At 37.3% G+C, this 25,425-nt stretch overlaps 1 protein-coding gene across 1 annotated transcript; it reads right to left on the bottom strand.

Moving 5' to 3' along the window:
• Window positions 1–752: 752 nt before the first annotated feature.
• On the bottom strand, window positions 753–24,714 carry LOC136415267 (putative aminopeptidase-2). Its single transcript, XM_066399784.1, is given in 42 exon segments — window positions 753–1,574; window positions 1,632–1,713; window positions 1,766–1,912; window positions 1,965–2,138; window positions 2,194–2,378; window positions 2,428–2,708; window positions 2,767–2,959; window positions 3,204–3,384; window positions 3,445–3,683; window positions 3,733–3,916; window positions 3,973–4,347; window positions 4,579–5,045; window positions 5,097–5,378; window positions 5,427–5,511; window positions 5,601–5,747; window positions 5,804–5,977; window positions 6,034–6,218; window positions 6,582–6,862; window positions 7,150–7,342; window positions 7,396–7,576; window positions 7,626–7,864; window positions 8,013–8,401; window positions 9,088–9,194; window positions 9,247–9,448; window positions 9,503–9,722; window positions 9,769–9,963; window positions 10,209–10,274; window positions 12,555–12,872; window positions 12,924–13,002; window positions 13,055–13,201; window positions 14,613–14,786; window positions 14,846–15,030; window positions 15,080–15,360; window positions 15,414–15,603; window positions 15,659–15,821; window positions 15,871–16,106; window positions 16,168–16,351; window positions 16,411–16,595; window positions 16,656–16,782; window positions 17,769–18,006; window positions 18,069–18,448; window positions 24,597–24,714. Coding segments are annotated over 42 exon segments (8,742 nt in total). The 5' UTR covers window positions 24,680–24,714; the 3' UTR covers window positions 753–1,256.
• Between the last annotated feature and the right edge of the window lie 711 nt (window positions 24,715–25,425).

Genomic DNA, 25,425 nt, shown 5'->3' on the forward strand with positions numbered 1-25,425 from the left:
CAGCATCATTACTGAAAAATGTCATTATTGTCATTCACGATGAACAGAAAATTACCACAAACAAGAAATCTACAAGTGTACGCGAAGAAGAAATCTGCAAGAACACACACAGAATAAACTTGCATTCCTAATTTCCAGATGGCGCCACACGAAAAAAAAATCTCTTCTCTCGCATCCACCATTTATTCCTAATTGGTCCTGCTATGAATACCCAATATCTTAACACAATTATTTCACATAACATATGCATCAGCAATTCCAAATTTACAATTCTATTTTATACACATAACTCCTGTATTCTGATAAAAATCATTAGTACCTTTATACTCTGTCTTCTTATCTTACATAAATATGTATTCACTTGATTTCTAACGTTGAGATTTTGAATTGATTTTTATAGTTTGGAACCATTCTGAAATTAATGGAGTAAAAAGAGGCTTGGGTCAGGAATACAGTTTGAATGAGGGGTAATTAGTATCTCTTGGATGGAATTATAAAAAAAAATTGCATTTTAGAACGTAATCAGTGAACTTTATTCATTGGCGGTATATGTGACGTGTCAATTGTTTTCAACAGTTGCGTCCGAAAATTACACTTTTTACACTACTCTTGAGTTCAACATTACGTGTAGATTTTAATTTAAAAAGCAAATCTAGAATGCAAATTGGTAGATTTGAGTCAAAACATTTTTCAAAATTACTGTGCTCCTCTTTATCAACCTAAGCAACTTAGCGCGGGACATCTCGTTTAGATTCTTATATACAGCGTCACCTTTGTATTGATTTCCTTAATTTTAAAAGTATCTTTAAAATGAAAGATATCTCAAACTGTTCCCCAGAACCTCAATTGAGACAAGTCAAGGGTCGTTTTTCAATGTTATTGGTGTCATCCAGAACAACCGTCGTAATATCGCAGTCTTTATCGCACTAATAAACTTCTTAAATGAGGTGATCGTAAGAGAACAGTGTGATTGCCATTTTGAGACAAACGAGGTATTGAGATGTCCATCATATTTTGTTTTTTCCGAATTTTGACCTTCGACACCTCTGGAATTTGAGGTTCAAAATGGCTCAAAATAATCGCTTGGATAGACCTCATAAGCTTATTACAAAAACCGCATTGAAACATCTATTCTATTTTGTGGAATATGAAGATCATTGTAATATCCGCCTATTTCTTCCATTTTGCACTGAAACAAAACTGATTTTGCCTCTTTATTCTAACATAACAACTTCAATACACTGTATTCAAAAAACTTATAAATAACCATGCCAACTATTCAACAAAGCCATCAAAACCACCCCTAACATGCCCATCCCTCCAATGCTGGCAGCGCCATCATCCTCCGGCTCTGGAGTCTTATCACTGGCGGGTGGTGGCGTTGAAGTGGTGGTAGTAGTAGTAGTGGTAGTAGTAGTGGTAGTGGTGGTAGTCTCTTTAATATCCAGATATTCATACAGAGACTCCGTATGGTTTGCAATAATTTCCTGGTTGCTTTTCGCAGTAGTTAGAGCCAATTGAATGGAGCTGGTTAGAGTCTCTTTGAGGCCATCGGTAGTTACGAAATCTTCTAGCTAAGATAATTGGGGGATAAGTTAATATTCTGGTTAAGGATTAATGATGCATATTACCCGTTCAATTTGTCCTGTTTTAGTGATATATGAGGCTAAGCCTGTGAAGATCGAACCGGCGTTTATGTTGTTGGTTTCAAAGCTATAACATTCTCAAATGTAAGTTTGGAATTGAACGTTAACACAATAATTACATGTCCAGGATTGCTTGGTAATTTTCAATAAAAAAATCCAAGACTGTGTCCACTCCAATTTCATTTGCCACATAAATAGTCGAGAAAATATTCAAGTATGATGAAGCTGAAATCACTTCGTCACGGATAATAATTTTGGACAAAAACCTTGGGAGTTTTAAGTAAAAAAAGACTAATCATCCATTCTGAAGAAACTTACGACTGTAGAACTGTGGTATTTGTAGCGCAGCCCAATGCTGTCCAAATGATGGTGGTGTCCGTGGAAACGGATTTGTTCTGGTATTGCTGGTAGAGAAAATGCCAGTCGGTCAATGGGTCGTCGCTGTACCTTATGGCGTTGCAATAAACGATCGACCGTATGTTGATATTCGGCCTAAAATACACATGAGATACGTTGAAACTAAAATATTGATGGAATAGAATATTACCTAGTGAAGGTGGTTTTGTAGGTCTCAAAATGCTCCTTGGCAGCTGCAATGCACGTATTACTCCCGAACTTACACGCATAGGTGCTTATTAAATTTTGCTGGAGAGTATACATGTGGTTATCTGGATATACCTTTTGAAGAGGGACTTTACTCTCCGCATTCACCATGAGGCGCAGAAAGTGGTCCTAAAATCAAAATATTAACAAATTACACCTGATGATATTAGAAACATACAGTCAACGCTTTTCCTAAAGTGATGGTACTCCCAATCCTTTGCAGCAAATACCAAAAGAGGCTTGTAGCAGGATACCAGCTGATATAGTCCAAGTCATTTTCCAGGAACTCTACAACCTTCAAAACATCCCCGAAGGTTACAAATCCGGCCCTGGCAAGCATGTAGTAGTCATCGACTATTTGAGCACGGTTGACCACGTGAATGCCAGAAAAGTTGGATTGTTTAAGAGCATTTGCCAGCTTGTCGGTGAGAGTTTGATCGTAGAACACCCGATAGAAGCCTTAGGAGAAGTTCCAGGGATATTTTTCCTGTGATTTTGTTCCTAAATGCTAACTTACCAGTCTCTTGGTTATTGACCACAATCCAATCATTAGTGTTAGCGAAGTCGGAAATGTTGACAAATTGAGTGGGAGTGACCCAGTACTTCGGGGATGTGTCCTCATTGAAATCATTGGAGCTGGACGTGGTGTAGCTTATTGGGATATACCAGGAGGAGTTCTCGGTGTCCGTTTCGCTGTACAAGAAGCGTTGCTGGAATTACATAAAAGCTTTCTGACATAGGGTGCATTATGGGCTTAATTCGGGTTAAATAATATTTGAACCATGTTAAAGCGATTGGATTTAGATTGAATGAGACAAATTATAGTAAAAAATATTTTTTTTAAGTTTAAGATTTTCAAGGCTTGAAAACGCATAGAATTTCTTGATAATTCTTGCCAAAATGGCGATTAATATAACATTTTTTAAAGACACAGGAGCTTATTCAAGGGTTCACCTGTGTAATCACCACATCATTGCCCGACAACGTGACATTCACCACTGGATATCCGCCTTTATTGACCCAATTATCTACTACTTCACTCAAAGTGGTTCCTATGGGCAAATGGGAGATTTCATTCTCCAAAACAGCCTCCAAGGCATCCCATAAGTCTTGAGACACCACTGTTTCATATTGGCTGCAATTATTCAATTATAAAACAATTAAGTAAACAAATTTATGATGTAAAATAACTAACTTGTCATGAACGTATTTTTGAATTCCTAGTTTAAATATTTCACGTCCCATAATGTGTTCTATCATCCTCAAAACGCTTCCTCCCTTATTGTAGGAGTAACTGCCGAATTTGGCGCTAGTCTCACTGGAAGTTGAGGCATTGGAAGTTAACGCTGGCACATTTAAGTTCCCTTCAGTAATCAAAATTGGCTGTAAGATTCTTATTACAAACTGTTTTTCCATCTCCATTTGAGGGTAAACCTGGAACATGAGTTTTAGCATCAAATGGCGAAAAGTTTTTTAGTTTTACATAGTGAGTTGTGTAATATTGGAAAATAGTGGCGAAGCCCTCGTTGAGGTAGGTTTCAGACCACCAATTGCATGTTAGCAGATTACCGAACCATTGATGGGAGAGTTCATGGGAAATAATTGCAGTGATGCTTTGCTTCGTTAGACTAGTCTGGATGTCAGCGTTGAACAGCAGAGCAGTTTCTCTAATTATTCATAAGTTTGTTAACAATTGTCTAATTTTGATAACTGCAAAAGTTACCCATAGATAACCAGACCCCAATTCTCCATAGCTCCAGACTTTCCAGGCACAGCCATCTGATCCAGCTTAGATAAGGAATAGTTGTAGTTCACTCCAGTATAGTTATTGAGATGCTCTATTATTGTGGGTGTGACATCCATGGCTAATACTCTATTTTCCTCTTCATCCATTCTCGAGCATACGCCATACTTAATTCCATGATGTTCTATAGGTTAAACTTTTTCTGTAATGAGAATTTTAGGATATATGTCGGCCTTACCGTTCGTTTTCTCAAGAGATCTTTCAGTGCACGTGTATTTAGAAATGGTGAAAGCCACCAAGTAGGAAGACATGCGAGGAGAGGTTTCAAAGACCGTTTTCGTCAAGTCGGTTCCCCTGGAAGAATTATATTATTTATTTGATGACTTGGCATCATTGGTGGCATTCGTGGACAACACCAAAATATCTCTGTCTTTATTGCACTTATAGGATTGTTAAATGGGGCAGCCATTTTGGTTTAACAAAAGAACAGCGCGACGTTGTCATTTTCAGACAAGTAATGCTGGATTCAAATTTAATCGGAACTGATTTTTAATCAGTTACTGTTAACTATAAATGCAAACTTACTCAACGGGGTAATCGGCAATCGAAGGGGTGTTGGTCCAGGCGTTCAATTCTGCTGGATAAGTTAAATTGAAAGCAAAAGTGGACTTGAAAGAGGGCTCATCAAAGCAGGGGAAGGCGTTCCTGGCACTAGTCGCCTGGAATTGGGTGGTGACGGTATACTGGGTCTCTTCGTTGTGGTCAACATAAGACACCTTATAGAAACCGCCTGGAAATCCCTGTAAAACCTCTTTATCTCAGCTTTTGAACCTCTTACCTCCCCCTAGAAGCTGAGCATTGAAGGCTATTGTCAACATATAATTCTGACCAACCAGAAGGTTTTTAGGGAAAGTTATAGTGAGGAAATTAGTAGTGCTGTTACCCCAGTAAAAGGCACTGGATAATGGCTCTTGATTGTCGAGTCGAAGGGACAAAATCTCTATATAACGGTAGCTCGAATGGAGCTTCACCACATTGGTTTGTACAGTAACCTTAAACGCACAATATTACTACTATTTCGGTAATAATTCCACAATATTTACCTGGAATTGAATAGCTACAGTACCGGAATAGTTGTTGTAATTCGCCGTAAATGCTTCAGAACGCACTACAAGGTCAATATCTTGATGCACAATATAATAATTAGGAGGTAATCTATAGGGGTCATCAGAGGAATCATCCTCCTTCAAATTGAAATAGCCGAGAATTGAGGCCTTGTGATCATCAATCAGTTTATGATTGCTTCTATAGGTGTTCTCAGCACTAGTAGCCGCCGTTACTATGGATGTGGGCAAATCTGGGGTTTCGGCAACGAAGTTTTGCAGCTAAAAATGATTTTAAAAAAAAACACACCTTGACTACTATTCAGAGACCTTCAAAATTTGGTCCTCCCTAGTGAGAACCGAGCCAAGGCCGCTAATGATGTTTTCGACGTCAATTAGTCCAGCTGCGTTGTAGCTGAAATTATTTTATTTTCATGAATAAAACTGAAAGTTTTGTAGAAACCGTGAAAAGGTCATGGTTTGGGGGCTTTAATGCAGACTCACACATCAATAATGGCCTGATAGTTTTCGATGAAATAGTCCAGGACCAAGTCAACCCCCGCTTCGTTTGCGTTATAGATCGTCGAGAAGGTGGAAGTGTATAGGGAGGAGATTATCACGCTGTCATTGGTGAAGATCCTACCTAAGAATCTTAAAAAAAAATTCATTTTAGTCTTCGACATAATTATTACGTAAAAATGTCCTACTTTCTCAGTACGGTGATGTTAGTGGCGCACCCCAAAGCTGACCATATGCTAGAAGAGTCCTGAGACACTGAGGCGTTGCTGTATTGCTCGAACAAGAACTCCCAATCTTCAAGCGGGTCTTCACTGTATCGAATCGCGTTACAGTATATCAACGACCGGGTGTTGATGTTGGGTCTAAAACCATTGCAACCATGACAAAGCCATTTGATTTCCTACCCTCAAAACCCGACCTTTCGTGAGTGCTTTTGTAGGTCGCAAACAGTTCTTTCGCTCCAGTAATGCAAAATTCGTTGCCGTATTTGCAGGCATACTTGTTGATTAAAACTTGGTTGATGGTGAAGACATGGGCATCCTGGTCTACTTTGCTGAGGGGTACTGATCTGACAACAGTATCTAGAAGACGGTTGAAATGGTTCTAGAAAATAAATTTGGCTGTTAGACTTAGGAGAGGAAGCCACTGGCATCTTTATCTGGAGGATAACTTTTTTGGAAACTAAGACTTTTGGTACTTATGCGCATTATCTTCCTGGTAGAGCTACCTGGACTTTGATATTTTCAAGGTTAGGACAATTTTTTTAAACTTTTTTTTATAACACAAATGCTACGCTTCTGATGAACCTTAAAAGTCAATAGTGTTCAAGAAATCTCTTTAATAAAGTCGTTTCAATTTCCAACCCAAATTTAATTTCTTACATACTACGTCTCTATTCTTACGTAAGTCTAAGAATTTTAAATTTTGCTCCTTAAAAAACTCAATAATATATAATTTTTGACTCACTGTGAGTATTCTTCCCAATAAAGATGTACTTCCGGTCCTAGTCAGCAAATTGTCAAACAAAGTGATACCCGGATACCATACAAAATACGATTCATCATTTACGAGGAATTCCGTGTTCTTCAAAGTCTGACCTAAAGTTATAAGTCCAGCTCTGGCTAACATGTCTGAATCTTGCACTACTTGAGCCCTATTCAGGACATGGATGCCGGAGAAATTGGTCAGGAGGAGGGCGTTTGCGAGGTTGTTCCAGAGAGTGGTGTCATAGTTTACACGGTAAAATCCTATAAAAATCGATATAAATTGGGGGCCATAATCTAGTAGATTTAAGATAAAAAATCATGCAGTCCAAGAAATTCATGGCTCAATTTCTGAAAATCAGAGCGTAAGTATAGAGAATTTTCCTTGGTGTTTTCGTACGCCACTGTTCCGACCTCTCACACCACATCACTTTCATAGTGATAGGCCCCAAAAAGTGTCTTTCAAATGAACTCTACCAGGGTTTTATGGCTCAAATGCGAAGACAGTTATTCATAATTTGAGAAACCCCTTTGCGAAAATATGTACTTGCCAGTCTCCTGATTGTTGACCACGATCCAAGCGCTGGAATCGGTAAAGTCTTCAATAACAAAATCTTCGGTGGGTGTGATCCAGCCCTTGGGCGTGGTCACTTCGTTGAAACTATCCTTATCAGCAGTTGAGTAGCTTATTGGGATGTACCACTTGATGCTGCCATCATCTGTTTCGTGGCTAAGGAATCTTGCCTGGAAATTTGCATAAACATGAGCAAGAAAACTTGTCAGAACTGGTCATTTGCCTGTGTCATGACGATACTGGAATCATTCAAAGAGACCGTCACCACTGGAAACCCTCCAGCCTCAATCCATTCATGCATTACATCAGAGAGAGTGGCTCCGGGAGGGTAGAGGGGAGGATCATCCTGACTTACAGCTTCAAGGGCGTCCCATAGGTGTTGGGGCTCCACTGACTGATAGGCACTGAAAAACCCTTTGAAATTGGGAGTTGACGCATGAAAAAACCACACACTTGTCAGTTAAATATTTGTTGATTCCTTTCTTAAACATTTCTCTTCCCAAAATGTGCTCAGCCATCCTCAGAACTGCTGCCCCCTTGTAATAGGAGTAAGCCCCAAAGGTACTGGAAATTTGAGTGGGGGTTGACGCATTGGTCCTTAAAGCTGGGGCTGAGAGTGTGGCCTGTACCGTCATGATGTACTGGATAATCCGCACCAACAACATTTTCTCCATTTCAAACGCAGGTTGGGCCTGAAAATTTGAACTTCAAGCGTATTGTTGGTGATTAGTACCGACATTAACATTTCAACAACGAACCCAACACCCAACAAAACGACCCTTATTTGAAAGGGACGAAATAGAGTGAAGAGTTCAGGTCTGTACGATGTTTTTTACTTACAATATCTGAGATATAATATTCAAATAAAGTAGCAAAACCCTCGTTGAGGAAGATTTCGGACCACCATTTGCAAGTGACTAAGTTGCCGAACCATTGATGGGACAGTTCATGAGCGATCACCGCTAAAATGCTTTGTTTGTTGGCGTTAGTTTGTACAGTATCGTCAAACAGTAACCCTGATTCACTGTATAAGACCAATCCCCAATTTTCCATGGCGCCAGATTTTCCAGGTACGGCCACTTGGTCCAGTTTTGACAAACTTTCAGTGTAGTTCCATCCAGTATAGGTATTTAAGTTGTCAATTATAAGAGAGGTAACCGTTATGGCGTACGTTCGTAAGGACTCTTTGTCTGGTCTGGAGCAGACTTGATGGATGTAGGAGTCAGATTCTATACAGTAAATAGTTGAAATGAGCAAAGAGTTAAAGAAAGCAACAAACTAAGCGCGCCGAATATAATAACTTCTACAGGGTGAATCTTAAATAGAGGGTCTCGTTTTCATACGATATAGGCTTCAAAAAACTGAATAAAATCTTTATATAAGATCTTTTCGAAATATCAACAAAAGTGCGGAACTTTTTTTAAATAACTAATTTTGTAACAGGTGGACAGGTTGCGATGGACCAATAAGATGGTCTGCGAGATCACCTTACTTAAATATATGTAATTTTCATCTATGGAGTTATATAAAAAGTGTGAGGGGATAGAAAACGTTGCAGAAATTATTCAAAGAAAAGAATCTCTTCTAACAACATGTACAAAATTGTGGATAAAGCGAGCGACAATTTGTGTAAGTGAAATCAATGGCGACAAATTCGAAGATCTTTTGTAGATAGTCCTGGAACGAACAAGAATTAGAGATTTTGTTATTTATTAAAACTTTCATACGTGCATATTTCAGTTGTTTTGAAATTTAAAAAAAATGTTACATAAAGATTTTGCTTAATTTTTTGAGGTCAATGTCGTTTTAAAAGGAAACCCCATGCTATTATGAAACACCCTGTATTGAGAACAAATAATTATTTGTGTCTCAAACAGGCAAAAACAATTTTCACTTATTTGAGAAATTTTATTACCTTCAAGAGGGCCTTGGCTGCATGTGTAGTCGGCAATAGTGAAAGCCACCAGATAAGAAGGCATTCTGGGGGTGGCGGCAAATACTGAGGTCTTCAACCCTGTGGTCCTATGAAAAGCAATTTATTTTTCCCTGTTGAAAACCTGGAAACATCACTTACTCATTTATTTTCGAAGAGATTTCCAGGGTGTTGGTGAGGGCAAGAAATTTAGAAGGGTAGGTCAAATTATAAGCAAAAGTGGCTTTAAAGGTGGGCTCATCAAAGCATGGAAAACCGAATCTTGCGTAGGTGCTTTCGAATTGGGTGGCAATTAAGTACTTAGTGACTTCATTGTCGGTGTATGAAGCTCTGTAAATCCCATCTGAAAGAAGCGAAATTTATCAAAATTTGTTTGAAAAAGCGGTCAAAAACGCACTTCCAGAAGTGGTCACTAGCCTGGCATTAAAGGTGATTTTCAAGACATAATCCACCTCCACTTCAAGGTCGTGACTGAACTCAAGACTCAAAATGTTGGTAGTAGAATTCACTGAAAAATCTTCATTGCTTAAAGCCTCCTCATCGTCCAATTGCACCACCAAAAGGTCAATGTAGCTCGCGGATGCATGAAGTTTTACTTCAGAAGTTTTCACTGTCATCTAAAATCACACATAGTACCCCAAAAACACACAAAATATTCCTCACCTGAAAGGTAATCTCTACATATCCAGAATAGGTGGTTGAGCCACCACTTAATGCCTCGTCAGGAAAGACTATATCTAAACCATAGTGATCTAGGATATAATTAGGCGGAAGTCTATAGGGGTCATCTTGGGCTAGAGCCCCGCAAAAGAGCCCTAAGATTAGGGCCACTACGGTTTGCATGGCTAAGCAGTCTCTCTAGAAGTAACAAAAAAAGCTTTGCATGAACCTGAAGTTATATATGAGAATAAAAATCTTTGTTGGTTCAGGGAATTTGGTGAATGATGATTGATGCTTAAGGTTACGAATAGGATCATTAAATTACGCAGTTCTTCAGTTTAATATGACCTAGTGATTGATAGTGACAAAAATCGAGAAATGAAATGGTGCATATGGCATATTCCGATATAAAAACACTATAGTGAAGATCACTATATACTCACCTCAGCCAAAGTAATCACTGTAATAGCAAATCGGTGGTGTTTTTTTGATCTTATAGAAGAAATGTTTTAATTTCTATCTAATCTAAATTAAACCAATTAATTAATACAACACATTTTCATATGATACTTTTACGATTCGTTAATCTTCGATGAAATCCTTTAGTTTTAAACGCTTCAAATCTGGCTGGGATTTGCAATTAATTAGTGTTTATGATCCCGAAAATTAAAATAACCTGTGAAGGAATAAAAACGAGTTTTTTTTTCCAGGAATTTTTTTTATCTCTTTGGCAACGTTGAATTAGACTTATTTTTTGGTTAATGAAGATTAAGTAAAATTTTTGTGGTTTTTACCCCTGCACTGGTTTTTTCATCAGTGTGGACTCAGTGGCGTAAATTTTTAGAAATTTATTATCTTCAAAGGTTTTTGAAGATTCATTTCGATGTCTTCAAATGTGTCCTACTACGGCCATGTCTTTTGAAATGTTAAGTTACAGTGATTTTCTTAAAAAAACAGTACTTAAGAAGTTATTCTTCTTGAGAATTAAGTGTGACAGGTTTGTTTAGCTTACCACAATTTCTCAAAATGTTCTTTTTTTGTAAGGCCGCTTATATATTCATTGCCCTGTCAGTAAGTGCGCCCTCCCTACGCCTCTGTTTTTTGACGATTTAAGATACAAATTTTGTGAATTGGTATAGAAGAATTGTTGAGGAGGCAAAAGTTTTTCAAAACTTCCTTTTTGACAATGTGGTTTAAGTGCGTTTTGTGATATCAATAAATGACCGTTCACTACGCCTCTGTCTCTTGACCAATTAAATTGTAGGCTTAGAAACAAGACGTTAATATGCAGTAATGGGGTTGCACCGATTTTTCCTCCCTTAATAAAAGATTAAATCCTATACTTTGTCCAACCAATCCCTAGGGACCCCTGAAAAATGATCTAATTTACCACTTCAATTAGTAGCTTTACAAAGACGTGCTTTAATTTTATACTATTCGCTTTTTGAGCCAGGCCTATTTTTGGGCCAGTGTTTGGTCCTGCTATGGTTTTGATAGCTTTCCGCATTTCATCCTCCTCCGTGATTTCGTCGAGGTCTTTCACAAATGTCGTCTTTGTTTGAAGAAGTAGTTTACCGTATTAACCTTGACGACCCCTAAGAATTGCTTCTGTTCCTCTTGTTTTCCTTCAAATTTCACGTGAATATGTTCGTCGTTGGTCTTTTTTATGCTCTTTAGTTTCACATAGATCCCCTCCGTTTTTATATATTTTTTTAGAGATTTTACGGTGCCCGCGGAATTACTTTTGCCATCTTGTAATCTAATAACAATAGTTTTAATTTTTTTCCTGTTTACAGTTTTCCAAGCAGTGATTGTAGCTTATTCCCGCCATTATGTTGGTTTTATGTTTCCCATTTTAGTTTTCATTTTTGTTGGCACTCTGTATATTTTCAGCTATACATTATTGGTATCTTTAAAAATATGTTTTATTATTTTATGAGACGTTGTTATAGTGACCGCCAATGTAGTGGTAAATGCCAGATTAATCCTTTCCTTACATGTCGCTATGTCCTTTATTTTTTCTATATTTTCTATGATGGCATTGGTTCTCATTAGCCCCTCGCTGTCAAGGTCAATTTCTCCTAAAAAGGTGTATTGGTTGAAGTCTTTTTCTTAACTTTCGTCGTGGGTTGTGAAAACATTACATTGGGCCACTGTATAGATCTTATTCAGTGCCACATTGGCACCCTTTAGCACTTTTCCCATTCGTGGAGAAATCTCTGCAAATAACCTGAACTAATCTGAATTAGGTCCACATAAACAGGTTCATAATGTCGATTTAAAACATAACGGGAATCTCAGAAATTGTAAGAAAATAAAAATGCTATTCTAAGGGCCTTAGATTGACATTAGTCATCCAAAATGTCCTGTATTTTAAAGCTTGTGATTGATCTAAAATTATACTAAATAATGCCAGATTAAGCCTTAATAAAAATCGTGAATTCGTAGCAAATAAGCTGCAAAGCGTTCAAAGTATAACAACACAATATTATCGATTTACCAGTCTCTAATCCACGTAATAAATGATGAGAAAATCGGTAAATTGTCTTTTACACCGGCAATATTTCGAAATCTTCATATTGAGTAGATTAAATTCTGGTTATACAATACAAAATAAAACATTAATAAAATAAAGTTTATTTATTAGGAATTAATAACGTTAGAGTATAATGAAATAACAAGCAGGAATGGACTTAAGTACAAACTTAACTAAAACAAATTTAATTAACCACAAACAAGCACACACTGTGGACTCAAGTAGAGCTTCGCCACCTTATATTCACTTAAACTATCACCAAAAACAAGCCCGTCAGCAACATCACCAAAGATAGATCAAAGCGGGTGGATCCAGAACCTTCAGTACTGGTGCCGGGGCCCTCTGATGACGGATTAGTCATAGGCGAAGTCACGTTGGTGTCTGGAGAAATCGGAGTGGTGGTAACAGCTGGAGCCTGAGTTGTGGTTCCCTCCGTGACATTGTAGTACTCAAACAAACTGCTTTTGTGAGTGCTAACCCACTCGAAGTTGTTGCGCACAGTGGTCAAAGCCAAGTTAGCTGCTTCCTCGACGGTGGCATTAAGCACACCACTGTTAACCAAGTTTTCAAGCTGAAATTTAATTTAATGACTAAAGGCTCAAAAAACGAGCATAAAACTCACTTTCAACAGCTGAGCATCTGTGGTGATTTTGGCTGCAATTCCCTTCAGGATCGAACCCACTGAATTCAAGCTGGTGTACCTGGGACACAATAATAATCATTGATGATGCCAAAAAAAAAAAAAATACGCACCTGGTCACTATACTAGAATAGTTAGCGGTGAAGAAGTCTAATGCCACGTCCACACCAATACTGCTGCCCGAGTACACAGCTGAAAACACTGCTGCATAGTCCTGAGACCTCACTCCACTGTCATCGCTCAAAGTTTTGGCCAAGTATCTTTTGATTTCATAAAAATGTCAAATTAGAAGGGGATTTTTGGCATTGCAAGGAAATGGCAATATGGCGCTTTGCGCTTGTTTGAGAGTTCGATGTAAAATTTCGAGGAAAATATCGTAGTTTGAATGTACGGCGTTGTCGGATGAGGTAAAATGCCTCCATAAAACAAAAATTTTTTCCTGAGGTGCTTTTTTGCTTTTCTTCGCTTTTCGTCGAGGTTAAAAAGCTCTCGCAGCCGCTCGGAATATTTGCGACATGTACGAAGAAGGTATCATAGGCGTGTCTACTGCACCTCGCAGTGGAAAACCTTCATAATTATATGAGAAGCATCTCAAGGCTGTTTTGAAGGAAGACGCTGGCCAAACAAGTCGCGAATTGGCCGAAAAAATGAACTGCGATCATCAGACCATTTCCAATCACCTTCGCTCATTGGGATTTGACCGATAATTGGGGGCCTGGGTGTCTCGCCAGTTTACCGAAAACGACAAAGAAAATTGCCTATAAATTGCTTCTCAACATTCCCCTCTACATCGAGCATATCTCTTTCAGGCCACGGAAGCAGATAAATGAATCTTTGCAGAAGATGAAAAATTGTGCCTATACTTCAATATGAAGCAAAAAAAGGGTGGGCGGAGATACATCGAAGTAGAGAGTCAAGCTCGATTTCTATCCAAAGAAGACAATCATCTGCGTTTGGTGGGGCTAGGAAGGTCATATGGATTGGGAAGAAAACAATACGGCTAACAAGGAACTTTGCGTTGCCCAACTGCATCGCGTAAATGAACCAATTTAGCTGAAAAGACTTGATTTGGCCGAGTTATACTGCTTTACGAGATTGCCAGGCCCAACGTTTCACAAGTCGTTGAAGTCGCTCTCCAAAATCTCAAATGGGAGGTTCTTCAGCATTCGTCATACTCTCCAGACCTTACTCCAACCGATTACCATCTGTCTGCTCTCCATCGAACCAAATGGGGGGCATTACCTTGGACAACGAAGAGGACCTTGAAAACTGGCTCAACAACTTCTTCGATACCAGACCATGCAATTTTGGTAAAACGGCATTAACGAATATGTTTATTTATTTTATATATTTAAATGTTGAAACGAAGGTTCCCATGGATGCAAAAATAATCGTAATCGAGTATATACTTAAGACTGTACACGCAATCATAGAGATCGCGCACTTGGTTGCCTATTTCTAGGAGCATCTCATATCGCGTTAGTGTTATATAATATTTTAGAATCTATAAGCGTTCCACCCCTCAATAAAACGTCTATAGACTCTCTTATAGACCCCTACTCACGTTAAACCTCTAGGCAGAATAGAAGTTTAGCTTAAAAAAAGAAATTAAAAAAAGGAAAAAAAAGAAATAGAAGTTTTAGCTTTGCTCAAGAGATAATTGTGACTTACGAAGTTAAAACAGCTTCATCACTGGGACACCCCAAAGCAGCTAAAATGGTCACTTGTTCAGTGGACAGTTTGGTGCTGAGAAAAGCGTTCCAAAGGTAGTTGAAATCGTACTGAATGTTGCTACTGTACTTCAAGCCAAAGCAATATACGATAGAGCGCAGGTTCTTATTGGGTCTAGAGAAGATATGATGATGAAGTAAACCCAAGATCTTTGTAGAATTTTGGAAATATACTTGACGGAGGTGTTTTTATACTCTTCGAAGAGGCGCACAGCTTCAGAAGTGCACTCAGAATTGTTGAGTTTACAAGACCAAGTCTGCAGCAGCACTTGATTTATAGTGTAAATGTGGTCAGAGGAGTTCGTTGTGTTGATGGGAACGCTGGGAAGGATTGTTGCAGTCAAATTCAATATGTGTTCCTGTGAAAAAAGTCACTGAAGAGGAGTTTTGATACGTTAAAATTAATACCCCTATGGCCAGGCCTAAAGAAGTGTTTTGCCCAATTCTGCTCAGCAGATAGTCGAACCCATTAAGGGCGGGGTACCACACATGGTATGAGGTTTCTTGAGTCAAGAATCCTATAACGGAAAATAGTTGGCTATAGCTAATATACCCGCCTCTGGCTAATGCAAAGGCATCATTGGCAATTTGAGCTCTATTTATATCGGGAATATTAGAGAAGTTGGTCTGCTGCAACGCCTCTGCAAGTCCAGCCCAAAGGGAGGAATCATAGTTCACTCTATAGTAACCTGAAAATATTTGATTGGACCCTCAACTCTCAACTATAAAAAAATGTATTTACCAGTCTCAAAATTATTGACCACAATCCAGGAAATGTTGCTAGTTAAATTGAGTTGCAATGAGGAGATTGGAGTAATCCACCCTGAGGGAATGGTGTTCTGGAAGAGAGTAGTGTTCTGATCAGTGGTGTAGCTGATGGGAATGTACCAGGTGATGTTGGTGGCTGTGGAGTTGCTTAAAACAAAACGTTGCTGCAATTGAAAGAAATTTGGAGTGGATGATTGATTAGTGTACTTTTCAGAATACTTGGGAAAAAGTCAACTGTAGATTTTGGAGGGAAACATTCACTACTGGGAATCCTGGAGAGTTGGTCCAGCTGTCCATGACTTCTATTAAGGTTCCTGGAAGATTAGTGGCATTTCTCCCCAAGACTTCCCAGAGATCATCAGGTTCAGTGGAGAAGTGAGCACTAAATTTCTTAATATGGTAAACAATTTTGCATATTAATAAAAACATACTATTCAGTGAGGTACACTTTCAGAGCTTGTTTCCAAATATCCTCCCCTAAAATATGCTCCACCATCCTTAACACACTGCCTCCTTTTTCATATGAGATAGTGCTGAATCTTGCGGAAATCTCGCTTTGAGTGCTGGCATTTGTGTGCAAAGATTCTATGGTATCTGCATCAGCATCCAATGCGTACTGTACCGCTTTAGTGACGAACTGCTTGTCAAGTTCTATTTCTGGATAGCCCTAAGAAGGAAAGAATTTTTTAAATAAATTGGATGGATAAACTGAATGGAAGGACACTTGCCTTGTGTGCTGCTACATATTCGAAAAAGGTGGCGAATCCTTCGTTGAGGAAAATCTCAGACCACCAACTGCAAGTTACCAAGTTGCCGAACCATTGATGGGTCAGTTCATGGGTGACTACCTCGATGATATATGCCCAATATGCGTTTGAAGTCTCGTTTTTATCGTATAGCAAAGCTCTTTCTCTGTATCATTAGAATGGCACTGATTTGGGGTCTAGGAGAAGAAAATACTATTTCCTTGCCTATAGGTGATGAGTCCCCAATTCTCCATGGCTCCAGCAGAAAAATCCGGAATTGCCACTTGATCCAGTTTGGTCATTTTTGTGCTGTAATTGAGCCCTAAATAGGTATTAAGAGCCTCTATTGATCGCGGTGCTACCTCAAGAGCCAATTGCCTAGTTGCATTTGTGTCCTCTTGAGACCATACCTGTAAGTTTACAATATTTTAAGGATTTGAGGTAGGAAATAACTAAAGTAATAATCTTACTAAATTGGTCAAAGATCCCTCGATAAGCTCGCCTTCAGAGGAAGTGAAATTGGAGATGATAAACGCTACTAAATAGGTCGACATCACTGGTGATTGCTGGAAAACTTGGGTGACTACACCACTCGTACTGGAAATGATTGTTCCTCAATTCATACAAACACAAGCTAACCATGACAAAATGGCGAAAGCGCTTCGCACTCAACCTTTATTAATCAAATGCGCCAGAACAGTAAACGTACCAAAAACAGAAATTATTTAATTTTTATTTTTAGTCACAATCCAATTGCAAATTGAAAATTTCAAATTTCACCAGAAAGTACAGTAACAGTAAAAAAAATTAAATTCTAGAGGGTTCTTTAAAGCTGAAGTTTTTTCTGGTGGCATCATCTATGCTCCAATAGCTAAATTGAACATTGCGCGACACCACAGAACTACCCCGGGTCAGTTAATTTCGATTTAAAATTTTTGGAAGTTGAGCGCCTTTGTCATTTTCTCAAAGTTTAGAAATATGATTTGCTTAATGCTAATGGTGAGGAAACCAGGGAGTAATAGTGTAGTTCCAAAAAATCAGGTGCAAGTATAAAGGGATGCCAAGGAATTTCAGAGGGAGGTGCTCTTCTCCAAAGTTTGAGTTTCATTATCTCGGGAACAAGTGGAGTCATATTCTTCAAAAATAGCTAAAATTAATTAGCCTTATTAGCCTATGCAAATAAGGTCATAGCACCTCTAATAGCTTTTTAGCTTCCTAACTTTTAAATACCTATATGATACCTATATTTTTGAAATTTAAAAGTGCTCGAAAATAGAAGCACTGCAAACTGCCTTTTCGCAGCTATAAGGTCTCATTTGACTACAGCAGTTCAAAAATATTAAAACTTTCTACAGGTATAATAGTCCTAAGAACGAGGCATCTCATTTTTGCCATACAAATGTCGATCACCGATATCTCAAGAACCTCTGGAGTAATTCCATTGAAGAAATAGCTCAAATTAATAGTGTCGATAAATATTATAAGCTTCCAAAAACTAGGAAACATCTCTTTTAGTTTTTGAGACATTACTAGTATCTCACGATGTTCCAGAATAATGGACAAATTAATTTAGAAACATTTACTCAGTGCTTTGGTTAAGCGAAGCCATGTTCCCCAATGCCTGTAGCCCTAGTCCATCTGGATAACTCAAGGAAATATCGAACGTAGCTTTGTATTTGGGCTCATCGAAACAAGGGAAGGCCCTTCTCGCATAGGTAGACTCCATTTGTGTTGTTACCAAGTAGATTGTACTGTTGGTGATGCTATCGTCATAGCTGCTCTTGTAGAACCCGTACATATCTGTGGTACTCAAGGTACCATCTAACAAGAAAATGAAACAATAGCTAGTAAAGAACTGTAGAAAAAATCTTAAATGAACTTACCAAATGCAAAATTAAGGATGTAAGTTTGATTCACTTCCAAAACAGTTCCCAAAATCACATTAAGGATTTCTGTGGTACTATTAACGGAGGTATTGGTAATTGTGACCGCAGTACCATTTTCTAAAATCAAACTTGTGGTTGTCACATTAATAAAATCTGGGCTGGCATGCAAAACCACTTCTGAAACGTTTTCAAAAGTGGTAAAGGTAATGGAGGCAGTCCCATTGTAGCTGGTTGCATTGGCTGTAGTGAACACCTCAGAAGGGAGTTGCAGATGCACGTCGTAGTTACTGGGACTATAGATGGTGGGCAGTCTGTAGCAGAACGTGCAGCCCAGAAGATGCAGCAGGAGGATGAAGATTACTGTGCTTTTTCTCATTCTATGATGGTAATGGTTAGTTGATTACTGATAGTACCACACACTAAAGCGAGTTGCTATGGTGTGAATGCACAAAAGGTTTCATTAGTACTTGGAAATATAATGTATATTTCATAATAGTTTATCAAAAATTCAGGAGGCGAATCTGTGAATGATTTTAAGCAAAAAAAATCATATAAATATAGGACTGTTTTTGCTTGCTGTGTGAGATACGGGGTAGCAAACTAATATTTACAAGGTATTTCAAATTCGACCCTCACCATTGGGATCTCGGAAACTAGAGGAGATACGAAGAAGTTTAAATGGGGGTAAAGTTGCGCAATCTAGCGCTTGATCGAACACCATTTTCAAAATTTTAATTTTCCGAGTACTTCCGAAGATATCCGAGAAAAACTAAAAATTGAAGAATCCATTTTTTTTTTTTTTTAGTGTTATTTGATAAGGAAGGTTAAATCCGTAAGCATATTTTCATTGCCACTTTTTCTCAGCTACACGATGACATATTCAGATTTGCCATCCGACGTTTCGTCTTTCGACTACCATTATCAACTTTATTTTTTCTTATGGGCGCCATATTGGATTTTTCGACAGAAAAATAGTACGTTTCATTCTGATTTCATTGATATAAAATTTCTTATAATTTACTTTTTTAAAAGCCGAAATTTTTAAATAAAAAGAAATATTACATAGTTGGCCTTGACTTCATCGAAAGACTTTCTTTTGTTCGCGCTATATGACAGAACTCCTCCAACGAGATTAGAGCGTGTGCAGATTTCCAATGAAAATGAGCTTCAGAAATGAAGAGAAACGAAATATGTTAAGACTTTACTACAAATTTGATAGGAACAGTACGAAAACAGCTCAAATGTATTTTGAGTTATATCCGGAAAGACAACAGCCGCATAAAACATTATTTAAAACTTTGGCTGAACATTTCGAAAGCACCAAACTCACCAAACTGATCAAAAACCTAAAATTAAGTATGGAAGCAGAATGGAAGAAGATTTTCAAAGGTACGAAACTCAGCTAAATGTATATATAGGGTATATATATACAGTATATATAGGGTATATATATATACAGTATATATAGGGTATATATATATACAGTATATATAGGGTATATATATATATATATATATGTATATATACAGGGTGTTTCATAAATATACCGACAAACTTTCAGGGGTTGTAGAGCTCATAAAAACAAATATTTAGAACAAATAAAGTTAGATCCAAAATCGCTTCGCTTCCAAGATATAGGGTGTTTAATTCCTTTTTTTTTTAATATTTTTTTAATATTTCAAAAACGGTTTGAGATGCGGACATGAAATTCGGAATATGCTATGGCGGGATAAATGTGCATGTTCTGGAGTATGCAGACCATTTCCACCTACACCAGTGGCGTCCGTGCGGCCATTCAATGGGATGTTTTTAATTAAAAAAATGACACGCCACTGACTTTTTTTAATATGAATATTTTTTTCTTTATATTCCATCAATTCTTAACAAAAAAGGCCTCTTGGTATTTTATTGCCCAAATGGCCGTTTTCGAGAAAAAAAAAATTCTCATTCATGTGCCTAGCAAAAACCGGTGTAGGTTTCCACGTGTGATTTTTTTTAAGGAGAAATTAATGTAATTTTTTATAGTACACCGTTTGTCTTCATGTCTACTACCTCTATTAATTATACTTATTTTCCATAAGTGACGTCAGCGTTCACATCGACAAGTGTCGATAATTATCGAAGGAATGGCAAGTTGGTGTTCTGCATGAGAAAAGAAAATAATTTTTTTCGACGTGAAATGTTAACCGTACGAGAAATTTCCAAGAGATAGAAAAGTTAGAGAAAGGGCTAATGTATCATCAGAAAAAAAACCGATACGATGCAGCTGCCTAACAAAAAGTTCTGATCATTTTTGTACGAAGATGGCTAAGAATTTACCACTTTCACATTGCGAAAAGACATGAACGTTACATGAAAATAATCCCTGTACTAATAAATAAATGCACAATGGGATTAATTAAAATCCATTGAAGCATTCTCGAGATATAGCAAAAAGAATGTTTTTTTTCAAGAACTTTGACCGCCAATAGCATCTAAACGAGAAACTTTCTTCAAATAACTTTTGACCTAAATCTTAATGTTTTGACCCAAATAATCTCGTGATACCATTTTTGACATTGATTTTCAGGACAACCTGTATACATACTTTTTTTTTCTAATAATTCCGTTCTGGTATTAAATATTTTTTGAAAATTGGGAAGCCTAAAATAGGTGTAGAGACACATCTTTTAAAGAAAAAACAATATTTTTAATTTCACCAGTGGCCTACCCATTGATATGACCCTGGCCATTTTGAATGGAAAATATGGCACACTACTGGTAAAAAAAATCAATTAATTTTCTAAATGCTTCATATTTCTGTGAAGAAAAGTCTCTTGGATATTTTTCATAATGTTAACCGTTGTCATCAAAAAAGTATAAAAAAACACATTATTTTCCAACTAATATAAAAATGAAGTAAGAAAATTATATTTATTAAGAAAACCAGTGGTATATGATATTTTTAGTTTAAAAAGTCCAGTGCTACATTAATAGAGACGCGACTAGTGAAATTAAAAACATTTTTGCTCCCTTAAAAAATGTATCTCTATGCACTTAGTTTACGCTCCTCAATTTTCATAAAAATATTTAATGTCGGAAGGGACTTATTAGAACAAAAGTAAAAAAGTATATTACCCTATATTTCAAATATGAAGCGAGGACGGTTCCAAGTTTATAAGCATTTTTTTTCTTAAAATTTTCCACCGATTCCGTGAATGAATTTTCAACATACTATAATGAAATACCCTATATATTGTGAACATTAATTAGTGTGATTGACATGTTAATAGATTATATTGCGGTCGTGAGGCAGATGCTTTTTAATTATTGTTGCTATAGCAGAATTGGTTATTTTCAGTTTACTTTTTAACTTATTGAAGGTTGTAACTCACCTTTTCCAACATTCACACTGGATCAAAATCCCTTTAATACAGTTACAGTAACTGGAGATTAAAAAGAATGTTGCTGATTTTTCGTTAATCTTCTGCTTATAAAGACATATCAACTTCACAAAAAATCAAATAATCACTCATTTTCTTGACAAACTTTAGCAAGAATTACCTCGTACTAAGTAGTCAGTATTTACATAATTTTACAGCAGTATTTGGCTGTTGTTAACATAACTTTAACTTTATCTAAGATATGCCATATTACAACTACAGGTATTTTTTGCCTCATTAATGAGTTTGCCATGGTATAATGCAAATCTTGTGATAACCTACTAGTATGCCCGCATGGATAAACCATTGCAAGTAATGCAATCGTAATTGTGGTTTCAACTTATGCTAGTCAAATACGATCGAATTGAAGGTATCACTGGAACCAAACTGATGAACTTAATTAGATTTCAATTTCGAAATTTGGTAACTAATATTATGAATATTGCTATAGAAGCATTAGTCAAGTGAAAATATTTTAAAATTAACTGAGCGAAATAGTTGTTGTACGCCTATGAATTTCTGGCATGATGATGCCTCAAGTATTGTCAGTAACTGGTGAAATTTGCAATGGGATTAACAAAGAGACAGTGGCGCCGTGGAGAGACATTTTATGGCACAGCAAAGCACACTTACTATCTCGTCGATAAGAGAAGAAAGCTTTGAAAAAGTATTTTTACAAATGCAGACCTTCTACGCCAATGATTATTTGAGAAAATTCTCTTCTTAAAAATATATGTAAGTAATAAAACTTTTTATTTAATTCGTAAATAATAAGTGGCGTTGTGAAGCCTCATTTGATGAAAATTCCCCTTTAAATGTTGTCGGTAAACTGCAAAATCTACAAATTAATTGGTTAAAAACCAATAGAGAAGGCTCACTTTGTCACATCACAAAACCCACATGTCGAGAGAATATTTTAAAAAATTTACATCGATACAGACCTTGTACACTAATGAATTTTTGAAAAAATTCCCATTTAAGTGCTATATGTAAATAATAACATTTTCAATCAATTTAATCAGTAAATAAGCAGTGGCTTACAGCAGCCTCATTTGATGCCATCACAGACCCACACCTATCAGCCTTTATGTGAAAGCATAATTTTAAAAAAACATATAAATGGGTATACTGCGTTGACGAGTTTTTGAGAAAATACTCTTTAATTATTGTTCACGAATGGTAAAATTTGCAATTTCATTGGTAAAGAAACACAGGCGTAGTGAGGAGGCGTTCGGTAACGTTATAACGCCACACATACCAAGTCCTACAAATTTAAAAAAATTCAATGGTCAAAGAAGAAAATTTACACAAGTGAACTTCTGGTAAAGTTCTTCTTTAAGTGTCGGATATATACTGCGTGACAAAGAAAGGTAAACACCCATTAAAGATAATTTTATTTTGATAATTTTTTTTGTACGCGTTCAGTACCACATACTTATTCAATGATTACATTTTCAGCGAGATCAGAGGAAGAACTTCATTTTTTTTTTCAATAGTGTGTTGAGCATCCACGGTTCCTTATACACTAATTGATACGCCTGGGCTCGGATCTAATAAGATTGTCAATGTCTTCTTGAGGTATCTCATTCCAGGTAATCTGAACTTCATGAGTAAGGGCTGCTAAAGTCTGTGGAGGGTGCTGTAAATTCAACAGTCTGCGGCCAATCATGTCCCAGACATGTTCAATAGGAAACAGATCCGGCGATCGAGGTGGCCAGGGTAAACGGTTGATTTGATGTTGATCCATAAACGTTATTGTTTGCCTAGCAACATGAGATCTAGCATTGTCTTGCTGGAAAATAGCGTTCGGGATAGTTCGAAAATATGGAATCACATATGGCTCCAACACTTCTTGGATATAGCGTTGGGCAGTCATGTTGCCTCTAATGAAAACTAGGGGTGACCTGCTACCATATGCGATAGCACCCCATACCATAACGCATACAGTACGGTGGACATGACGCTCTCTGTCAAATTGTGGATCTCGCCTTTCACCCCGTCGCCTTCTCACCCTTGCCCGACCGTCGTTCATCCCCAGACAGAAGCGGGATTCATCACTAAAAATCACCTGAGTCCATTCTTGGTCCCACTGAATCCTCTCTCTACACCATTGTAAGCGGTTAGATCGATGTTCGTGAGTGAGAGGCAGCACCCAATGCGGACGATAGGACAAAAGGCCAAAACTTCGTATTCGGCGATATAATGTACGCATACCAACCCTATTCCCATGTTCTTCAAACCACTGATTTACAATAGCTCGACTGCTGCTAAATCGGTCTCTAAGAGCCAAAGTCGCAATCAACGATCTTCGCGCTCTGTGGTTCCTCTGAGTCGCCCAGTGCCTCTGGCTCTGTGCCCACGGCCTTCCTGAGTCCACGCCTGGTAACACCGCACTATGGTTCCTAAGGATCTGTTAGTTCTTCTAGACACTTCTCTGACCGACAGACCTGCTTCGCGCAACCCAACAATCCGCCCCCTCTCAAAGTCACTAAGCTGACGGATCTGTTCAATTCTACGCACTCTAGGCATAATGAGTAAAAGTTATGACCAATTGCAACACACTTCACAAAAGTTGCGATGCAAATGTGAACAAAAATGTTTAAACAAAATTTTATTTTTTTAAGGAACGAACCATGGAAACTAAAAAAAAAATTAACAGATAAACTTGAAATTTTGATCATTTCTTTCTTTTTTTAAGATAAGTCAACATGCAAAAAATTATCAAAATAAAATGGTTTTTAATGGGTGTTTACCTTTCTTTGTCACGTAGTATAAATGGAAAATGCTGGAATGTGATTGATATATAAACATTAGCTTAGTGGAGAAACATTTTGTCACTGACAAAGGAAGGGACCCAAGTGTCCCTGCCCGATTTTAATAAAATTTTGCGGAGAAATAGTTTAGACTATATATCTAAAAATAGTGTGTTTTTTACGTGCCATTTTCAAGGTTTAAGGGGTGAAAATCACCCCCCAAAATTTCGCCAATTTTTCGTTTTTTGACAATAACTTTTGATCCAGATGAATTAGAACAACAAAAAAAAAAGCGAAACGTTCCCTTTTCAATTTGCCATCGACCTGTCAAGATCCAGAAAAAATATCACCTTATGTTTTTTTTTCGAAAATTTAACTTTTTTTGGACCCCTTTTTTACACACGTCCAGCTGTCTCATTAAATCTTCTACCATTTTATAGAGAAAACATTTGTCAATAGAATGGTACAAAACATAGCTCGATACCATGTTACCAATCAAGACATTTGGGTTCCTTCCCTTGTGAGTTGGGCACACTAAAAAAATAAATGCCAATGTAATTCAAGGATAATAGTCCTCTATGTATTAAGTATTACATAATCAGAACATACTCTAATAGCCCACAGACTGTGACGTAGTAAAATTCCATATAATGAGAGAAAACATCACACTTAACGTGAAAATAGGAAAGAAAAGTTTTAGAGAATTCTTGTAATTTAAATAGATATTCTGTACCAATGAATTTCGAGCCATTCTCTAGATGTGCATATACGTCCATAGATAAAAAACGGCAGTTTTATTAATCAAAGGAACAACAGCGTAATGGAACTCCAAGTAATAACCAGAAAAATTTGACTTAAAAAATTCAAGAAAACTCTAGCGGTTCAAATTCACCTTCTGCATCAAGAAAATTTTGTGTAACTAACCATCTAAAGATCAGTTTAAAGAAGTGCAATTTTACTAATCAAAAACGGTGACGTACATATAACCACAAGGTACTACTTACTTCTCTTTCACTATAGCATCGACAAACTTTGTTCAACAAATAGTACCCGTTACCAATTCTTACGGTACTTATTACAATATGTACGCAAATTTATCTAATCATTTTATTGTGCCTCCGCTATCTGGACCAGTTAATTACTATGCTAATTATTAGAGCTGAGATTTTAACGTATTGA

This window comes from Euwallacea similis, chromosome 19 (genome assembly GCF_039881205.1).
Source record: "Euwallacea similis isolate ESF13 chromosome 19, ESF131.1, whole genome shotgun sequence".
Lineage (NCBI taxonomy): Eukaryota > Metazoa > Arthropoda > Insecta > Coleoptera > Curculionidae > Euwallacea > Euwallacea similis.